The sequence below is a fragment of the Physeter macrocephalus genome, chromosome 21 (assembly GCF_002837175.3).
Source record: "Physeter macrocephalus isolate SW-GA chromosome 21, ASM283717v5, whole genome shotgun sequence".
Lineage (NCBI taxonomy): Eukaryota > Metazoa > Chordata > Mammalia > Artiodactyla > Physeteridae > Physeter > Physeter macrocephalus.
In genome coordinates this window covers 40,288,155-40,307,182 of record NC_041234.1, presented here as the reverse complement: position 1 = coordinate 40,307,182, position 19,028 = coordinate 40,288,155, and the positions used below count along the sequence as shown (strand labels likewise).

At 37.1% G+C, this 19,028-nt stretch overlaps 1 protein-coding gene across 6 annotated transcripts in view; it reads left to right on the top strand.

Annotated features, from left to right (window-relative positions):
- Positions 1–19,028, top strand: part of ARHGEF9 (Cdc42 guanine nucleotide exchange factor 9) — a 239,649-nt gene that overhangs the window by 151,827 nt on the left and 68,794 nt on the right. For all 6 annotated transcript variants that reach the window (XM_028482653.2, XM_055081692.1, XM_055081695.1 and 3 more), the window contains one exon: positions 380–559. In XM_028482653.2, coding sequence (XP_028338454.2) covers positions 380–559 — 180 coding nt within the window. The remainder of the gene's footprint in view (positions 1–379; positions 560–19,028) is intronic.

Here is a 19,028-nt window from a genome sequence, read left to right as displayed (position 1 = left end):
TGGTCCTATAAGAAATAGAACATTAGAGTTGTGAATCAATCCAGCTAAACCAATAACTCACTACTAAAGCAAGTGAAAATGTTTGTGCTTAACCAGATTCTGAGAAAGGGTCCTATGACTTTTGGGGGTCCTTGTCATAAAAGGCTCTATGCTCTGGAGTCTGCATTCTGAAGACCTTTGCTTGAGATCCATCTTTCCTAATTATTCACTGGTGGTGTGACTTCCTTCTTTAAACCCCAATTTTCTTGTATGAAAAGTGGAAATGGTTATTCCCTGTCTACTTCATGGAACTGAAATAAGGCTCCCAAATGCTCAGGAAGTGGTAAAGCCCTCAGGGAGTGAAGGACATCCTCAACCTGGGCTTTTGCTTTGTCTGCAGGGCTACCTGAAGCAATGCCGGAAGAGAAGGGACATGTTCAGTGATGAGCAACTGAAGGTGATCTTTGGGAACATTGAAGACATCTACAGGTTTCAGATGGGCTTCGTAAGAGACCTGGAGAAACAGTACAACAATGATGACCCCCACCTCAGCGAGATAGGGCCCTGCTTCCTGGAGCACGTAAGCATCTTCCTCTTTGGGTGGGGGGTTGTTGAGAGATGTTTGGAAGCCATGGAAGGAGTCTCTGAGCTATTTGGTTCTTCTCAGTTGCTTTGTCCCATGGTAGGGGATGGATTCCTCTCTGACCCTGATGTTCATCCCCTTGCTAGAGTATGAGGACTTAGGAAGGTACTGTGATTTGTCCAAGGACTCTTCTTCTTTACTGTTCCCCCCGCCTTTTTTCTCTCCTTCCAGATAATTATCAGTAGGATTTTTCTTCAACTTCTCTTCTCTGTTTCTATGGAGCTCAGTTTCCATGGGAGGCAGTGTTTTGGGAGGGACTCTGAACATATGCATATATACCAGGAATCTGAGAAATAGGAGAGACCATGGTCAGCATGAAACTGGACCCCTGCAAGGCATTTAAGGGAGAACACTAGGGTAGGGGAAGTGACAAGTTTAGGAAAAGGGGCCACATGATTTAGAGGAAGGAACACTAGGAAACAGGGAAGTGAGGATGTGAGTCCTGTCTGTAATGATTGTCTGGGTAACTTTGGGTAAGTTCCTTACCATCTTTGGGCTTCCTCACATGGATTTAAGAAGGTTCCACTTTATACCTCTGTGGTTCTCTAATATCTTTTGTGTCTTATTCACAGGTGACCTAGTTGTTTTGACAACTCTTCTCCCCTGTTTTATAAAGTATTTATTTTTAAAGAGATGATACATGCACATGGTATAAAATTCAAATGACACATGAAAGTGTGCAACTAAGAGTACGTTTTCTTGCAAATTCTCCTGCTTTGACTATGGAAATGTGTAGTGGGGGAATAGCCCTAAGGCCACCCGTATGTTCAGTGATTTGCTACAAGTCCTGGGACTCAGCTTATAGTCATACTCATGGTTGTGATTTAATACAACTAAAGGATACAAAGCAAAATCAGCAAAAGGAAAAGGCACATGGGGCAAAGTGTGAAGGAAACCAAGTGTAAGTTTCCAAGAGTCCTCTCCCAGTGGAGTCACACAGGATGCACTCAATTCCCCTTGCAATGAGTTGTGACAACACTTTTGAAATGTTGTCTACCAGGGAAGATTATTAGGGACTCAGTGCCCAAGATTTCTATGGGTGGCTGGTCATGTAGGCACCCTCTGCCTAGCATATACCAAAATTCCAGACGCCCAGAAGGAAAGCAAGTATTCTTCATAAACCACATTGTTCATACAAATAGTTTAGGCACAGTGAGCCACTATTGTCAGGGAATGGTGAAAAATCTCTTGAGATCCAAGTTCCAAGATGCCAGCCAAGGGCCAACCTTTCAAGCAGGCCTTTTTAGGGATAGCAGTCTCAGGCCTGATGTGTTAACTCTTTTTTGCACAGTATTAAACTGGTTCAGCCATTCCAGAAAGCACCTGGGTAGTATTTATCAAAGTTAAGCATGTGTATGACCTTGGGTTCCATTCATGAATATATATCCCAGAGAAATTCTCATAGGTGTCCATGAGGGAACATTTACAAGGCTGTTGATTGCATGGCAGTGTTGTGTGTGTGGAGTGCAGTTAGAAGCAACTTAGGTATTTATCACCAGGGTATGAATGAGAAACATATGGGGAATGCTTACTGTAAGGTATTGTATAGCAAGGAACAAGAGACTAGTTGTATGTACCCGATAGCAATGTGTGTAAATATCATAAATATAGTCTTGAGCCGGGAAAATAGAATATAGAATAGTGATTCTCAATTGGAGTCTACCATGTGCATTGTAGGGTGTTTAACAGCATTCCTAGTCTCTATCTACTGGAGGCCAGTAGTACCCTCCTAGTTGTGACAGCCAAAAATGTCTCCAGACATTGTCAACTGTACCGAGGGACAAAAAAGAACCACTAATCTATTGAAATGATCATATGCTTTTACACTGTAATCTGTTAATGTGGTGAATTTGGTTTGAATAATTTTCATATGTTAAATGAACATTGTATTGCTGGGATAAACCCTACCTAATCACGGTGTATTATCCTTCTTTATGTATTAGTTTGCCTTTTTAAAATTATTAGATTGTTTACCCTCTTTTAATTCAGTTCTAGGACTTATTTTTTTTTTTTTTAGGATTTCATTCTTTATCATCTTTGTTTAGGTATAATTTACGAACAATAAAATTCACCAAATGTCTACTTCGATGGGTTTTAACAAGTGCATATAGTTGTGTAACTACCACCGTAATCAAGATATGGAGCATCTCTATCACTTCATCAAGTTCTAATGTTCTCCCTTTGTTGTCAGTCTTTGCTCTCACCTTCGCCCTTGGCAAACACCGATCTGCATTCTGTCACCATAATTTTGCTTTTTCTAGAATGTCATATAAATGGAATAATGCAATAGTGATATTTTGTTTAGCTTCTTTCACTTAATTTATTTGATATCCATCCATATTTTTACATGTATTAGTAGTTGGTTCTTTTTATTGCTTAGTGATAATTCCATTGTGTGGATATACCACTCATTCACCAGTTCATTCCAGGACATCTGGGTTGTTTACTAGGTTGTTTCCATATGTGGGATTACTGGCTTGCATTGTACATATTTGTTTAATTTTATAAGATACTGCCAAACTGTTTTCCATAGTTACTGTATCATTTTGCATTCTCACTTCTAATATATAAGGGTTGCAGTTGTTCCACATGGTTATCAGCACTTGGTATTATCAGTATTTTTAATTTTAGGCATTCTAATAGGTACGTAGTGGCATTTCATTGTGGTTTTAATTTGCATTTCCCTAATGGCTAATGGTATTGAGCATTTTTTCATGTGCTTATTTGCCATCTGTATAAAACCTTTGGTGAAGTGTCCTTGTCTTTTGCCCATGTGGGTTGTCTGTTTTCTTACTATTTAGTTCCAAGCGTTATTTCTGTATTCTCTTTGCAAGTCCTTGGTCATATATGTGATTTTCAAAGGTTTTCTCAGTCGTGGCTTAGTCTTTCATTTTCTTAACATTGTCTTTGAAAAGCATAAACTTAATTTGTTGAAATTCAATTTATTACTTTTTCATGGTTCATGTTTTTTTGTTTCTTATTTAAGAAATCTTTGCCTAACCCAAAGTCACAAAGCTTTTCTCCTGTTTTCTTATAGAAATTATGTAGTTTTATTTCTTATATTTAGGTTATGATCATTTTTGAGGTACTTTTTATATATGGTGCAAAATAAGGTTCAATGTTAATTTGCTTCCATATGGATATTCAGTCGTTCCAGCACCTTTGTTGAAAAAACTATTAATTTCCCCCATTGAGTTACCTGGGCATCTTTGTCAAAAATCAATTGATCATATATGTGTAGTTCTATTCTTAGGAACACTATTCTGTTCCAGTGATCTATGTGACTATTTATATAGTAATACCACACTGTGTTTTCTTCTTGTTTTAATTGAGATATAATTGTCATATAGCATTATATCAGTTTCAGGTGTACAACATTATAATTTAATATTTATGTCTATTGTGAAATGATCACCACAGTAAATCTAGTTAATATCTATTACCATACATAGTTACAATTTTTTTGTCTCACTGTCTTGAATAATGTAGCTTCATAGCAAGTCTTGAAAGCAGGTAAAGTCCTTCAAATTCATTCTTTTTTTTTTTTTTTTTTTTTGTGGTATGCGGGCCTCCCTCTGCTGCGGCCTCTCCCATTGCGGAGCACAGGCTCCGGACGCGCAGGCTCAGCGGCCATGGCTCACGGGCCCAGCCGCTCCGCGGCATGTGGGATCCTCCCAGACCAGGGCACGAACCCGGTTCCCCTGCATCGGCAGGCGGACGCGCAACCGCTGCGCCACCAGGGAAGCCCTAAATTCATTCTTTTTCAAAACAATTTTGGCTATTTTAGGTGATTTGTATTTCTATATAAATTTATCTTATCACAAGGAGAATTTTGTTCTCTTTATTTTCTCTATATGAGATGATGGAAGTTAAATAAACATTATGGTAATCATTTCACAATATATGTAAAGCAAGCCATCTTGCTGTACACCTTAAACTTATACAGTGATGTTTGTGAATTATTTCTGGATAAAACTGGGGGGGTGGGAAGAATCAGCTTGCTTAATTCTACCAAAAAGCAAGGACAACAACAACAAAAAAGAACTCTTCCAGCATTTTGATTAGGATTACATTAAATCTCCTGGCATTGTTTCTAGTTTTCACTTGTATAGGTCTTGATCTTATTTTTAAAAATTAATTTCTAAGTAATTAATTTTTTGCTGCTTTATAAATTGTATTTTTATTTCAATTTCCTATAGTTTGTTGCTATGATATAGAAATGCAACTTTTTTTTTTTTTTTTTTTTTTGGCGGTATGCGGGCCTCTCACTGTTGTGGCCTCTCCCATTGCAAAGCACAGGCTCCGGACGCGCAGGCTCAGCAGCCATGGCTCACGGGCCCAGCCGCTCCACGGCATTTGGGATCTTCCCGGACCGGGGCATGAACCCGCGTCCCCTGCAACAGCAGGCGGACTTTCAACCACTGTGCCACCAGGGAAGCCCCAGCAACTCATTTTTTTATACAGCTGTCCCTCAGTATCTGCAGGAGATGTGTTCTAGGACACCCTGCAGATACCAAAATCCACAGATGCTCAAGTCCCTTATATAAAATGGTATAATATTTGCATATAACCTATGCACATACTCCCATATACTTTAAATCATCTCTAGATTACTTATTATACTTAATACAATGTAAATACTATATAAATGATTGTAAATAAAATGTAAATGCTATATAAATTGTTACTGGCATGCAAAACAAAGTTTTGCCTTTTGGAACTTTCTAGATTTTTTTTCTGAATATTTTCCGTCTGCAGTTGGTTGAATCCACAGATGCAGAACCTGGCAATATGGAGGGCCAACTGTATTGACCTTGAATCCTGACATATTATTGAATTCACTAATTGGGTCTAGTTTTTTTTTTTTTTTTTTAGATTCCTTAGGATTTTATACATATACAATCATGTCATTTCTAAATAAAGGCAGTTTTATTTCTTCTTTTTCAATCTGTATGACTCCTATTTGCTTTTCTTGTCTTATTGGACTAGTCAAGACCTTCAGTACAGTGTTAACTAGAAGTGGTAAGAGCAGGCATCTTTTGTTTTGTACCTGATTTTTAGGGACAAAAATTCAGCATTTACTATTAAGAATAATATTAACTTTAAGTTTTTCATGATCACTCTTTATCGCATTGGGGACGTTTCTTTCTAATCCTGGTCTGCTGATGGCTTTTATCATAAATGTATTTTGTCAAATGCTTATTGAAATTATTGAAATAATCATATGGTTTTTCTCCTTTGATCTGTTAACATGGTGAATTGGATTGGGATAAGTCCCTCCTAATCATGGTGTATCACCCTTTTAGTGTACTATTTTGCCTGATTTTTAAAATCAGGTTACTTGTCTTTTTATTATTAAGTTCTAGTATTTTTTTATACATTGATGCAAGTTCTTTATTAGGTATGTGTTTTTCTGATTTCTTTTGATATGTATGGCTTGCCTATTTAGTTTTTTTTAATAACAGCTTTTTTTAAGTCCCTGTGTAATAACTCCATCTTGATATTTTTGATCTACCAATTTCTATTTTCTATTATTTCTCTTAGGTTTTGCTCATGTCTTATATTCTCATGCACCAGGTTATTTTTGAATGAGTACTGAACAATGTATACAAAAATTGTAGAGACTTTTGTAGAACTTGGAAATAATTTCAAACTTACAGAAAAGCTAAAAAAATAAGTACAGTACAAAGGGTACCCATACAGGCATACCTCAGAGATGTAGGTTTGGTTCCAGACCACCACAATAAAGTGAACCACACAAATTTTTTGGTTTCCCAGTGCATATAAAAGTTGTGTTTACATTATGCTGTTTTCTATTAAGTGTGCAAAGCATTATGTCTAAAAAAACAATATATATGCCTTACTTAAAAATACTTTGTTGCTGAAAAATGCTAACCACCATCTGAGCCTACTGCAAGTCATAATATTTTTGCTGGTGGAGGGTCTTTCCTCGATGTTGATAGCTGCTGATCAGGGTGTTGGTTGCTGAAGGTTGGAGTAGCTGTGGAAATTTCTTAAAACAAAACAATGAAGTTTACTGTCAATTGATTTTTCCTTTCATGAATGATTTCTCTGTAGCATGCACTGCTGTTTGACAGTACTTTACCCACAGCAGAATTTCTTTCAAAATGGAAATTCTCTCAAACCCTGCCACTGTTTTAGCAACTGTTTATGTAATATTCTAATTTTTTTATTGTCATTTCAACTATCTTCAGAGCATCTTCACCAGAAGTTGATTCCATCTTCAGAAACCACTTTCTTTGCTCATCTGTAGGAAGCAACTTCTCATCCATTAAAGTTTTATCATGAGATTACAGCAATTCAGTCACATCTTCAGCCTCCATTCCTAATTTTACTTCTCTTGCTATTTCCACTACATCTGCAATTACTTCCTCCACTGAAATCTTGAACTTTTCAAAGTCATCCATGAGGGTTGGAATCAAATTCTTCTGAACTCCTGTTAACATTGGTATTTTGACCTCTTCCCATGAGTCACGAATGTTTTTAATGGCACCTAGAATGGTGAATCCTTCCCAGAAGGTTTTCAGTTTGCTTTGTCTAGATCCATCAGAGGAATCACTGTCTATGGAAGCTATAGCCTTAAAAATGTATTTCTTAACCATAAGACTTAAAGATCAAAATTACCCTTTGATCCATGGGCTGTGTTAGCTGGCATGAAAACAACATTAATCTCATTGTACATCTCCATCAGAGCTATTGGGTGACCAGGTGAATTGTCAGTGAGCAGTAATATTTTGCAAAGAATTTTTTTCTGAGCAGTAAGTCTCAACAGAGGACCTCCATCTATAGAGCACAGGCAGAGTAGATTTAACGTAATTCTTAAAGGCCTCAGGATTTTCGGAATGATAAATGAGCACTAGCTTCAACTTAAAATCAATCAGCTGCATTAGCTCCTAACAAAAGAGTTAGCCTGCCCTTTTAAGCTTTGAAGACAGTCACTGACTTTTCCTCTCTAGCTGTGGACATCCTAGAGGGCATCTTCTTTCTATAGAAGGCTATTTTGTCTACACCGAAAATCTGTTGTTTAGTGTAGCCACCTTCTTTTACTATCTTAGCTAGATCTTCTAGATAACTTGCTGCAGCTTCTACGTTAGCACTTGCTGCTTCACCTTGCACTTTTATGTTATGGAGATGGCTTCTTTCCTTAGACTTCATGAACCAACCTCTGCTAGCTTCACTCTTTTCTCTGCAGCTTCCTCACCTCTTTCAGCCTTTGTAGAATTGAAGAGAGTTAGATTCTTGTTCTGGATTAGGCTTTGACTTAGGGGAATATTGTGGCTGGTTTGATCTTAAATCCAGACAACTAAAACTTTCTCCATATCAGCAATAAGGCTGTTTCGCTTTCTTATCATTCGTGTGTTCACTGGAGTAGCACTTTTAGTTTCCTTCAAGAACTTTTCCCTTGCCTTCACAGCTTGGCTGTTTGGCACAAGAGGCCTAGCTTTCAGCCTATCTCAGCTTTTGTCATACCTTCCTCACTAAGTTTAATTATTCTAGCTTTTGATTTAAAGTGTGAGACATGTCGCTTCCTCTCACTTGAACACAAGGCCATTGTAATGTTATTAATTGGCTTAACTTCAATATTGTTGTGTCTCAGGTAATAGTGAGCCCCAAGGAGTGGGAGAGAGATGGAGGAACAGTGGAGCCGTCAGAATACACAACATTTATACATTGCATTCACCTTCTTAGCTGGGTGAGTTTTGTATCACCCTCAAACAATTACAACATTAACATCAAAGACCATTGATCACAGATTACCATAACAAATACAGTAATAGTGAAAAAGTTTGAAACATTCCAAGAATTACCAAAATGTGGCACAGAGACATGACGTGAGCAAATGCTGTTGGAAGAATGGCGCCAATAGACTTGCTCAACCAGGATAGTCCCAACCTTCAACTTGTAAAAAACACAGTGTCTGTGAAGTGCAGTAAAGTGAAGTGCAATGAAATGAAGGATGCCTGTATACCATTTACCCAGATTCACCTAATATTAACATTCTATTTTTTAGTTTTTTAAAGAACCTCCATACTGTTCTCCATAGTGGCTGTATCAATTTACATTCCCACCAACAGTGCAAGAGGGTTCCCTTTTCTCCATACGCTCTCCAGCATTTATGATAGATTTTCTGATGATGCCCATGCTAAACGGTAGGAGGTGATAACTTATTGTAGTTTTGATTTACATTTGTCTAATAATTAGTGATGTTGAGCATCCTTTCATGTGCCTCTTAGCCATATGTATGTCTTCTTTGGAGAAATCTCTATTTAGGTCTTCTGCCCATCTTTTGATTGGGTTGTTTGTTTTTTTGATACCATATGACCCAGCAATCCCACAACTGGGCATATACCCTGAGAAAATAATTCAAAAAGACACATGCACCCCAATGTTCCTTGCAGCACTATTTACAATAGCCAGGTCATGGAAGCAACCTAAATGCCCATCAACAGATGAATGGATAAAGAAGATGTGGTACATATATACAACGGAATATTACTCGCCATAAAAAGGAAGGAAATTGGGTCATTAGTAGAGACGTGGATGGACCTAGAGACTGTCATACAGAGTGAAGTAAGTCAGAAACGGAAAAGCAAATACCGTATATTAACACATATATGTGGAATCTAGAAAAATGGTACAGATGAACCGGTTTGCAAGGCAGAAATAGAGACACAGATGTAGAGAACAAACATATGGACACCAAGGGGAAAAAGCGGGGAGAAGGTGGTGGTGGGATGAATTGGGAAATTGGGATTGACATATATACACTAATATGTATAAAATAGATAACTATGAGAACTTGCTGTATAGCACAGGAAACTCCACTTTGCTGTGCAGTAGAAACTAACAGAACATTGTGAAACAACTACACCCCAATTAAAAAAACAAAAACATTCTACTGATTTTGATGGATCATTTGAATGTGCTCACCCTCTCCTAACCCCTCCTCCCGTCTCTCTACATGTACACACACACACACATACACACACACACAAACACACATACACATACATACACGTATATGTTTTTTCCTCAGCCATTTGTGTTTAACTTGCATACATCACTGATCTTTACCCCTGAATAGTCCAAAGTGTATTTCCTAAGGAATATTCTATGGAGACAATTTGAGGCTCTGGATGATGTGATTCTTTCAAACAGAAATTTATTATATTTTTCAATCTTTTCTAACTATTCTCAGTGGTAAGATTTATCTAAAACTATTTAGTCTGCTGCTACCAGCAATAGAACCACTGACCTATCACTTTTTATGATCCAGTGCCAGAATTTTTTTGCCACTGTGTGTTTCACTATTTTCAGGGCCAGTCTCCTCTCATTACCCTTCTTTTAGAGAATTTACCAGCTATTCCTACTTATATATTTATTTTTAAAAACATCTTTATTGGAGTATAATTGCTTTACAATGGTGTGTTAGTTTCTGCTGTATAACAAAGTTAATCAGTTATATGTATACATATATCACCATATCACCTCCTTCTTGAGCCTCCCTCCCATCCTCCCTATCCCATCCCTCTAGGTGGTCACAAAGCACTGAGCTGATCTCCCTGTGCTATGCAGCTGCTTCCCACTAGCTATCTATTTTGCTTTTGGTAGTGTATATATGTCAGTGCTACACTCTCACTTCGTCCCAGATGAACATTCCCCACCACGTATCATCAAGTCCATTCTCTATGTCGGCATCTTTATTCCTGTCCTGCCCCTAGGTTCATCAGAACCATTTTTTTCTTTAGATTCCATATATATGTGTTAGAACACAGTATTTGTTTTTCACTTTCTGACATACTTCACTCTGTATGACAGACCCTAGGTCCATCCACCTCACTACAAATAACTAAATTTTGTTTCTTTTTATGGCTGACTAATATTCCATTGTATATATGTGCCTCATCTTCTTTATCCATTCATCTGTTGATGGACACTCAGGTTGCTTTCATGTCCTGGCTGTTGTAAATAATGCTGCAATAAATATTGTGGTACATGTCTCTTTTTGAATTATGGTTTTCTCAGGGTATATGCCCAGTAGTAGGATTGCTGGGTCATATGGTTGGTCTATTTTAATTTTTTTAATGAACCTCCATACTGTTTTCCATAGTAGCTGTATCAATTTACATTCCCACCAATAGTTCAATAGGGTTCCCTTTTCTCCACACCCTCTCCAGCATTTGTGGTTTGTAGAATTTTTTTAAAAACATCTTTATTGGAGTATAATTGCTTTACAATGGTGTGTTAGTTTCTGCTGTATAACAAAGTGAATCAGCTATACATATACATATTACCCCATATCTCTTCCCTCTTGTGTCTCCCTCCCTCCCTATCCCACTCCTCTAGGTGATCACAAAGCACTGAGCAGATCTCCCTGTGCTATGCGGCTATGTCCCAATACCTATCGGTTTTACATTTGTTAGTGTATGTATGTCCATGCCACCCTCTCACGTTGTCCTAGCTTACCCATCCCCTACCCGTATCCTCAAGTCCATTCTCTTGTTCTGTCCCTAGGTTCTTCTTGACCGTTTTTTTTTTTTTTAGATTCCAAATATATGTGTTAGCATACAGTATTTGTTTTTCTCTTTCGACTTACTTCACTCTGTATGACAGACTCCAGGTCCATCCACCTCACTACAAATAACACAATTTCGTTTCCTTTTATGGCTGAGTAATATTCCATTGTATATATGTGCCACATCTTCTGTATCCATTCATCTGTTGATGGGCACTTAGGTTGCTTCCATGTCCTGGGTATTGTAAATAGAGCTGCAATGAACATTGTGCTGCATGAATCTTTTTGCATTATATTTTTCTCAGGGTATATGCCCAGTAATGGGATTGCTGGGTCACATGGTAGTTCTATTTTTAGTTTCTTAAGGAACCTCCATACGGTTCTCCATACTGGCTGTATCCATTCCCACTCCCACCAACAGTGCAAGAGGCTTCCCTTTTCTCCACATCCTCTCCAGCCTTTATTGTTTGTAGATTTTTTGATCCTGGCCATTCTGACTGCTGTGAGGTGATACCTCATTGTAGTTTTGATTTGCATTTCTGTGATGTTTAGTGATGTTGAGCATTCTTTCATGTGTTTGTTGGCAATCTGTGTATTTCTTTGGAGAAAAGCCTATTTAGCTCTTCTGCCCATTTTGGGATTGGGGTGTTTGTTTTTTTAATATTGAGCTGCATGAGCTGCTTCTAAATTTTGGAGATTAATCCTTTGTCAGTTGCTTCATTTGCAAATATTTTCTCCCATTCTGAGGGATGTCTTTTCATCTTGTTTATGTTTTCCTTTGCTGTGCAAAAGCTTCTAAGTTTCATTAGGTCCCATTTGTTTATTTTTGTTGTTATTTACATTTCTCTAGGAGGTGGGTCAAAAGGATCTTGCTGTGATTTGTGTCATAGAGTGTTCTGCTTATGTTTTCCTCTAAGAGTTTTATAGTGTCTGGCCTTACATATAGGTCTTTAATACATTTTGAGTTTATTTTTGTGTCTGGTATTAGGTAGTGCTCTAATTTCATTGTTTTACATGTAGCTGTCCAGTTTTCCCAGCACCACTTACTGAAGAGGCTGTCTTTTCTCCACTGTATATTTTGCCTCCTTTATCAAAAATAGGATGACCATAGGTGCATGGGTTTATCTTTGGCTTTCTATCCTGTTCCTTTGATCTATATTTCTGTATTTGTGCCAGTACTATACTGTCTTGATTACTATAGCTTTGTAGTATAGTCTGAAGTCAGGGAGCCTGATTCCTCCAGCTTCGTTGTTCTTTCTCAAGATTCCTTTGGCTATTCAGGATCTTTTGTTTTTCCATACAAATTGAGAATGTTTTTGTTCTACTTCTGTGAAAAATGCCATTGGTAGTTTAAGGATTACATTGAACTGTAGATTGCTTTGTGTTGTACAGTCATTTTCACAATGTTGATTCTTCCAATCCAAGAACATGGTATATCACTCAATCTGTTTGTATCATCTTTAATTTCTTTCATCAGTGTCTTATATTTTTCTGCATACAGGTCTTTTGTCTCCTTAGGTAGGTTTATTGCTAAGTATTTTATTCTTTTTGATGCAATGGTAAATGGGAGTGTTTCCTCAATTTCTCTTTCAATTTTTTCATCATAGTGTACAGGAATGCAAGAGACTTCTGGGCATTAATTTTGTATTATGCTGCTTTACCAAATTCATTGATTAGCTCTAGTAGTTTGCTAGTAGCATCTTTAAGATGCTCTATGTATAGTATCGTGGCATCTGCAGACAGTGACGGTTTTACTTCTTCTTTTCCGTTTTGGGTTCCTTTTATTTCTTTTCCTTCTCTGATTGCCATGCCTAAAACTTCCAAACCTATGTTGAATAATAGCGGTGAGAGTGGGCAACCTTGTCTTGTTCCAATCTTAGAGGAAATGGTTTCAGTTTTTCACCATTGAGAATGATGTTTGCTGTGGGTTTGTCATATATGGCTTTATTATTTTGAGGTAGGTTCCCTCTATGCTTACTTTCTGGAGAATTTTTGTCATAAATGGGTGTTGATATTTGTCAAAAGACTTTTCTGCATCTACTGAGATTATCACATGGTTTATATTCTTTAATTTGTTAATATGGTGTATAACATTGATTCATTTGCATATATTGAGGAATCCATGCATTCCTGGGATAAACCCTACTTGATCCTGGTGTATGATCCTTTCAATGTGCTGTTGGATTCTGTTTGCTAGTATTTTGAGGTGGATTTTTGCATCTATGTTGATCAGTGATATTGGCTTGTAGTTTTCTTTTTTTGTGACCTCTTTTTCCAGTTTTGGTATCAGAGTGATGGTGCCCTATTGAATGAGTGTGGGAGTGTTCCTCCCTCTGCTATATTTTGGGAGAGTTTGAGAAGAATAGGTGTTAATTCTTCTCTGTATGTTTGATAGAATTCACCTGTGAAGCCATTTGGCCCTATGCTTTTGTTTGTTGATAGATTATTAATCACAAATTCAATTGTAGTGCTTGTGATTAGTCTCTTCATATTTTTTATTTCTTCCTAGTTCAGTCTTGGAAGGTTGTACTTTTCTAAGAATTTTTCCATTTCTTCCAGGTTGTGTATTTTATTTGCATATAGTTGCTTGTAGTAGTCTCTCATGATCGTTTTTATTTCTACAGTGTCAGTTGTTACTTCTTTTTCATTTCTAATTCGGTTGCTTTGAGTCTTGTCCTTTCTTTTTTTCTTAATGAGTCTGGCTAATGGTATGTCAATTTTATCTTCTCACAGAACCAGCTTTTAGTGTTATTGATATTTGATTTTTATCCTTTAATTTGTTAATATGGTGTATCACATTGATTGATTTGCATATATTGAAACAGTAGTTTTCTTCATTTCCTTTTCATTTATTTCTCATGTGATCTATATGATTTCTTTCCTTCTGCTAACATTTTTAAATTGTTCTTCTTTCTCTAATTGCTTTAGGTGTAAAGTTAGTTTGTTTATTTGAGATTTTTCTTTTTTCTTCAGGTAAGATTTTATTGCTGTAAACTTCCCTCTTAAAACTGCTTTTGCTGCATCCTGTAACTTTTGGGTCAATGTGTTTTCATTGTCATTTGTTTCTAGGTATTTTTTGATTTCCTCTTTGATTTCTTCAGTGATCTCTTGGTTATTTAGTAGTGTATTTTTTAGCCTTCCTGTGTTTGTATTTTTCATAGTGTTTTCACTGTAATTGATATCTAGTCTCATAGCACTGTGGTTGGAAAAGATACTTGATATGATTTCAATTTTCTTAAATTTACCAAGGCTTTATTTGTGTCCCAAGATATGATCTATCCTGGAGAATGTTCCATGAGCACTTGAAAAGAAAGTGTATTCTGTTCTTTTTGGGTAGAATGTTCTATAAATATCAATTAATTCCATCTTGTTTAATGTATCATTTAAAGCTTGTGTTTCCTTCTTTATTTTCATTTTGGATTATCTGTCCATTGGTGAAAGTCAGGCGTTAACGTCCCCTACTATGATTGTGTTACTGTCGATTTCCCCTTTTACGGCTGTTAGTAATTGCCTTATGTATTGTGGTTTTATTTGCATATAGTTGCTTGTAGTAGTCTCTCATGATCGTTTTTATTTCTACAGTGTCAGTTGTTACTTCTTTTTCATTTCTAATTCGGTTGCTTTGAGTCTTGTCCTTTCTTTTTTTCTTAATGAGTCTGGCTAATGGTATGTCAATTTTATCTTCTCACAGAACCAGCTTTTAGTGTTATTGATATTTGATTTTTTACCTTTAATTTGTTAATATGGTGTATCACATTGATTGATTTGCATATATTGAAACAGTAGTTTTCTTCATTTCCTTTTCATTTATTTCTCATGTGATCTATATGATTTCTTTCCTTCTGCTAACATTTTTAAATTGTTCTTCTTTCTCTAATTGCTTTAGGTGTAAAGTTAGTTTGTTTATTTGAGATTTTTCTTTTTTCTTCAGGTAAGATTTTATTGCTGTAAACTTCCCTCTTAAAACTGCTTTTGCTGCATCCTGTAACTTTTGGGTCAATGTGTTTTCATTGTCATTTGTTTCTAGGTATTTTTTGATTATTTTGAGGTAGGTTCCCTCTATGCTTACTTTCTGGAGAATTTTTGTCATAAATGGGTGTTGATATTTGTCAAAAGACTTTTCTGCATCTACTGAGATTATCACATGGTTTTTATTCTTTAATTTGTTAATATGGTGTATAACATTGATTCATTTGCATATATTGAGGAATCCATGCATTCCTGGGATAAACCCTACTTGATCCTGGTGTATGATCCTTTCAATGTGCTGTTGGATTCTGTTTGCTAGTATTTTGAGGTGGATTTTTGCATCTATGTTGATCAGTGATATTGGCTTGTAGTTTTCTTTTTTTGTGACCTCTTTTTCCAGTTTTGGTATCAGAGTGATGGTGCCCTATTGAATGAGTGTGGGAGTGTTCCTCCCTCTGCTATATTTTGGGAGAGTTTGAGAAGAATAGGTGTTAATTCTTCTCTGTATGTTTGATAGAATTCACCTGTGAAGCCATTTGGCCCTATGCTTTTGTTTGTTGATAGATTATTAATCACAAATTCAATTGTAGTGCTTGTGATTAGTCTCTTCATATTTTTTATTTCTTCCTAGTTCAGTCTTGGAAGGTTGTACTTTTCTAAGAATTTTTCCATTTCTTCCAGGTTGTGTATTTTATTTGCATATAGTTGCTTGTAGTAGTCTCTCATGATCGTTTTTATTTCTACAGTGTCAGTTGTTACTTCTTTTTCATTTCTAATTCGGTTGCTTTGAGTCTTGTCCTTTCTTTTTTTCTTAATGAGTCTGGCTAATGGTATGTCAATTTTATCTTCTCACAGAACCAGCTTTTAGTGTTATTGATATTTGATTTTTATCCTTTAATTTGTTAATATGGTGTATCACATTGATTGATTTGCATATATTGAAACAGTAGTTTTCTTCATTTCCTTTTCATTTATTTCTCATGTGATCTATATGATTTCTTTCCTTCTGCTAACATTTTTAAATTGTTCTTCTTTCTCTAATTGCTTTAGGTGTAAAGTTAGTTTGTTTATTTGAGATTTTTCTTTTTTCTTCAGGTAAGATTTTATTGCTGTAAACTTCCCTCTTAAAACTGCTTTTGCTGCATCCTGTAACTTTTGGGTCAATGTGTTTTCATTGTCATTTGTTTCTAGGTATTTTTTGATTTCCTCTTTGATTTCTTCAGTGATCTCTTGGTTATTTAGTAGTGTATTTTTTAGCCTTCCTGTGTTTGTATTTTTCATAGTGTTTTCACTGTAATTGATATCTAGTCTCATAGCACTGTGGTTGGAAAAGATACTTGATATGATTTCAATTTTCTTAAATTTACCAAGGCTTTATTTGTGTCCCAAGATATGATCTATCCTGGAGAATGTTCCATGAGCACTTGAAAAGAAAGTGTATTCTGTTCTTTTTGGGTGGAATGTTCTATAAATATCAATTAATTCCATCTTGTTTAATGTATCATTTAAAGCTTGTGTTTCCTTCTTTATTTTCATTTTGGATTATCTGTACATTTGTGAAAGTGGGGTGTTAAAGTCCCCACTATGATTGTGTTACTGTTGATTTCCCCTTTTATGGCTGTTATCATTTGCCTTAATTATTGAGGTGCTCCTATGTTGGGTGCATAAATATTTACACTTGTTATATCTTCTCTTGTATTGATCCCTTGATCATTTTATAGGGTCCTTCTTTGTCTCATGTAATAGTCTTTATTTTAAAGTCTATTTTGTCTGATATGAGTTTTGGTGCTCCAGATTTCCTTTGATTTAAATTTGCATGGAATATCTCTTTCCATCCCCTCACTTTCAGTCTGTATGTGTCCCTAGGTCTGAAGTGGGTTGCTTCTAGACAGCATATACACGGGTCTTGTTTTTGTATCCATTCAGCCATTCCACTTACATTTAAGGTAATTATCGATATGTATGTTCCTATTACCATTTTCTTAATTATTTTTTTTTGTATGTCTTTTCCTTCTCTTGTGTTTCCTTCCTAGAGAAGTTGCTTTAGCATCTTTTGTAAAGCTGGTTTGATTGTGCTGAATTCTCTTAAGTTTTGCTAGTCTGTAAAGGTTTTAATTTCACCGTCAAATGTGAATGAGATCCTTGCTGGGTAGAGTAATCTTGCTTGTAGGTTTTTCTCTTTCATCACTTTTAATATGTCCTGCCACTCCCTTCTGGCTTGCAGAATTTCTGCTGAAAGATCAGCTGTTATGCTTATGGGGATTTCCTTGTATGTTATTTTTTGCTTTTCCCTTGCTGCTTTTTTTTTTTTTTTTTTTTTTTTGTGGTATGCGGGCCTCCCTCTGCTGCAGCCTCTCCCGTTGCGGAGCACAGGCTCCGGACGCGCAGGCTCAGCTGCCATGGCTCACGGGCCCAGCTGCTCTGCGGCACGTGGGATCCTCCCAGACCGGGGCGCGAACCCGGTTCCCCTGCATCGGCAGGCGGACGCGCAACCACTGCGCCACCAGGGAAGCCCCCTTGCTGCTTTTAATAGTTTTGGTTTGTATTTAATTTTTGATTGTTTCCTTAATATGTGTCTTGCCATTTTTCTTGGATTTATCCTGTATGGGACTCTCTGCTCTTCCTGGACTTGATTGACAATTTCCTTTCCCATGTTAGGGAAGTTTCGACTATAGTCTCTTCAGATATTTTCTCAGATACTTTCTTTTTGTGTTCTTCTTCTGGGACCCCTATAATTTGAATTTTGTTGCATTTAATGTTGCCCCAGAAGTGTCTTTTCATTCTTTTTTCTTTATTCTGCTCTGCCACAGGTATTTGCACTATTCTGTCTTCCAGCTCACTTATCCATTCTTCTGCCTCAGTTATTCTGCTATTGTTTCCTTCTAGAGTATTTTTCATTTCATTTATTGTGTTCTTCATCACTGTTTGTTTGCTCTTGAGTTCTTCTAGGTCCTTGTTAAACATTTCTTGTGTTTTCTCTATTCTATTTCTGAGATTTTGGATCATCTTTACTATCATTACTCTGAATTGTTTTTCAGGTAGACTGCCTATTTCCTCTTCATTTGTTTGTTCTGCTGGGTTTTTGCCTTGCTCCTTCATCTGCTTCATATTTCTCTGTCTTCTCATTTTGTTTAACTTACTGTGTCTGGGTCTCCTTTTCCTCAGTTTTGTAGTTCCCATTATTTTTGTTTTATGCCCCCAGTGGGTGAGATTGGTTTATTCGCTTATGTAGGCTTCCTGGTGGATGGGACTGGTGCATTTGTTCTGGTTGGTGGTGATGGATCTTGTTCTTCTGGTGTGCAGGGCCACATCTGGTGGGGTGTTTTGTGGTGTCTGTTAACTTAGTATGACTTTAGGCAGCCTCTCTGCTAATTGGTGGGTTTTTGTTCCTGTCGTGCAAGTTGTTTGCCATGGGGCATCCAGCACCAGAGCTTCTGGCCATTGGGTGGAATGGATCTTAGTGTTGAGATGAAGTTTCTGGGAGAGCTCTTGCTGATTGATATTACATGGGGCCATGGGGTCTCTGGTGGTCCAATGTCCTGGACTTGGCTCTCCCACCTCAGAGGCTCATGTCCGACACCTGGCTGGAGCACCAAAATCATGCCAGCCACACAGCTTGGAAGAAAAGGAAGGGAAAAAAAAACAACGAACAGCCAGCCACACAGCTTGGAAGGAAAGGAAGGGAAAAAAAAAAAACAACGAACAGATAGAACCCCAAACCAAATGGTAAAAACAAAACTAAACAGACAAAATCAGACAAAGAAACGTACCCCCCCACACACACACGCACACTCACTCATAAAAAACAAACAACCAGGGCTTCCCTGGTGGCGCAGTGGTTGAGAATCCGCCTGCCGATGCAGGGGACACGGGTTTGTGCCCCGATCCGGGAAGATCCCA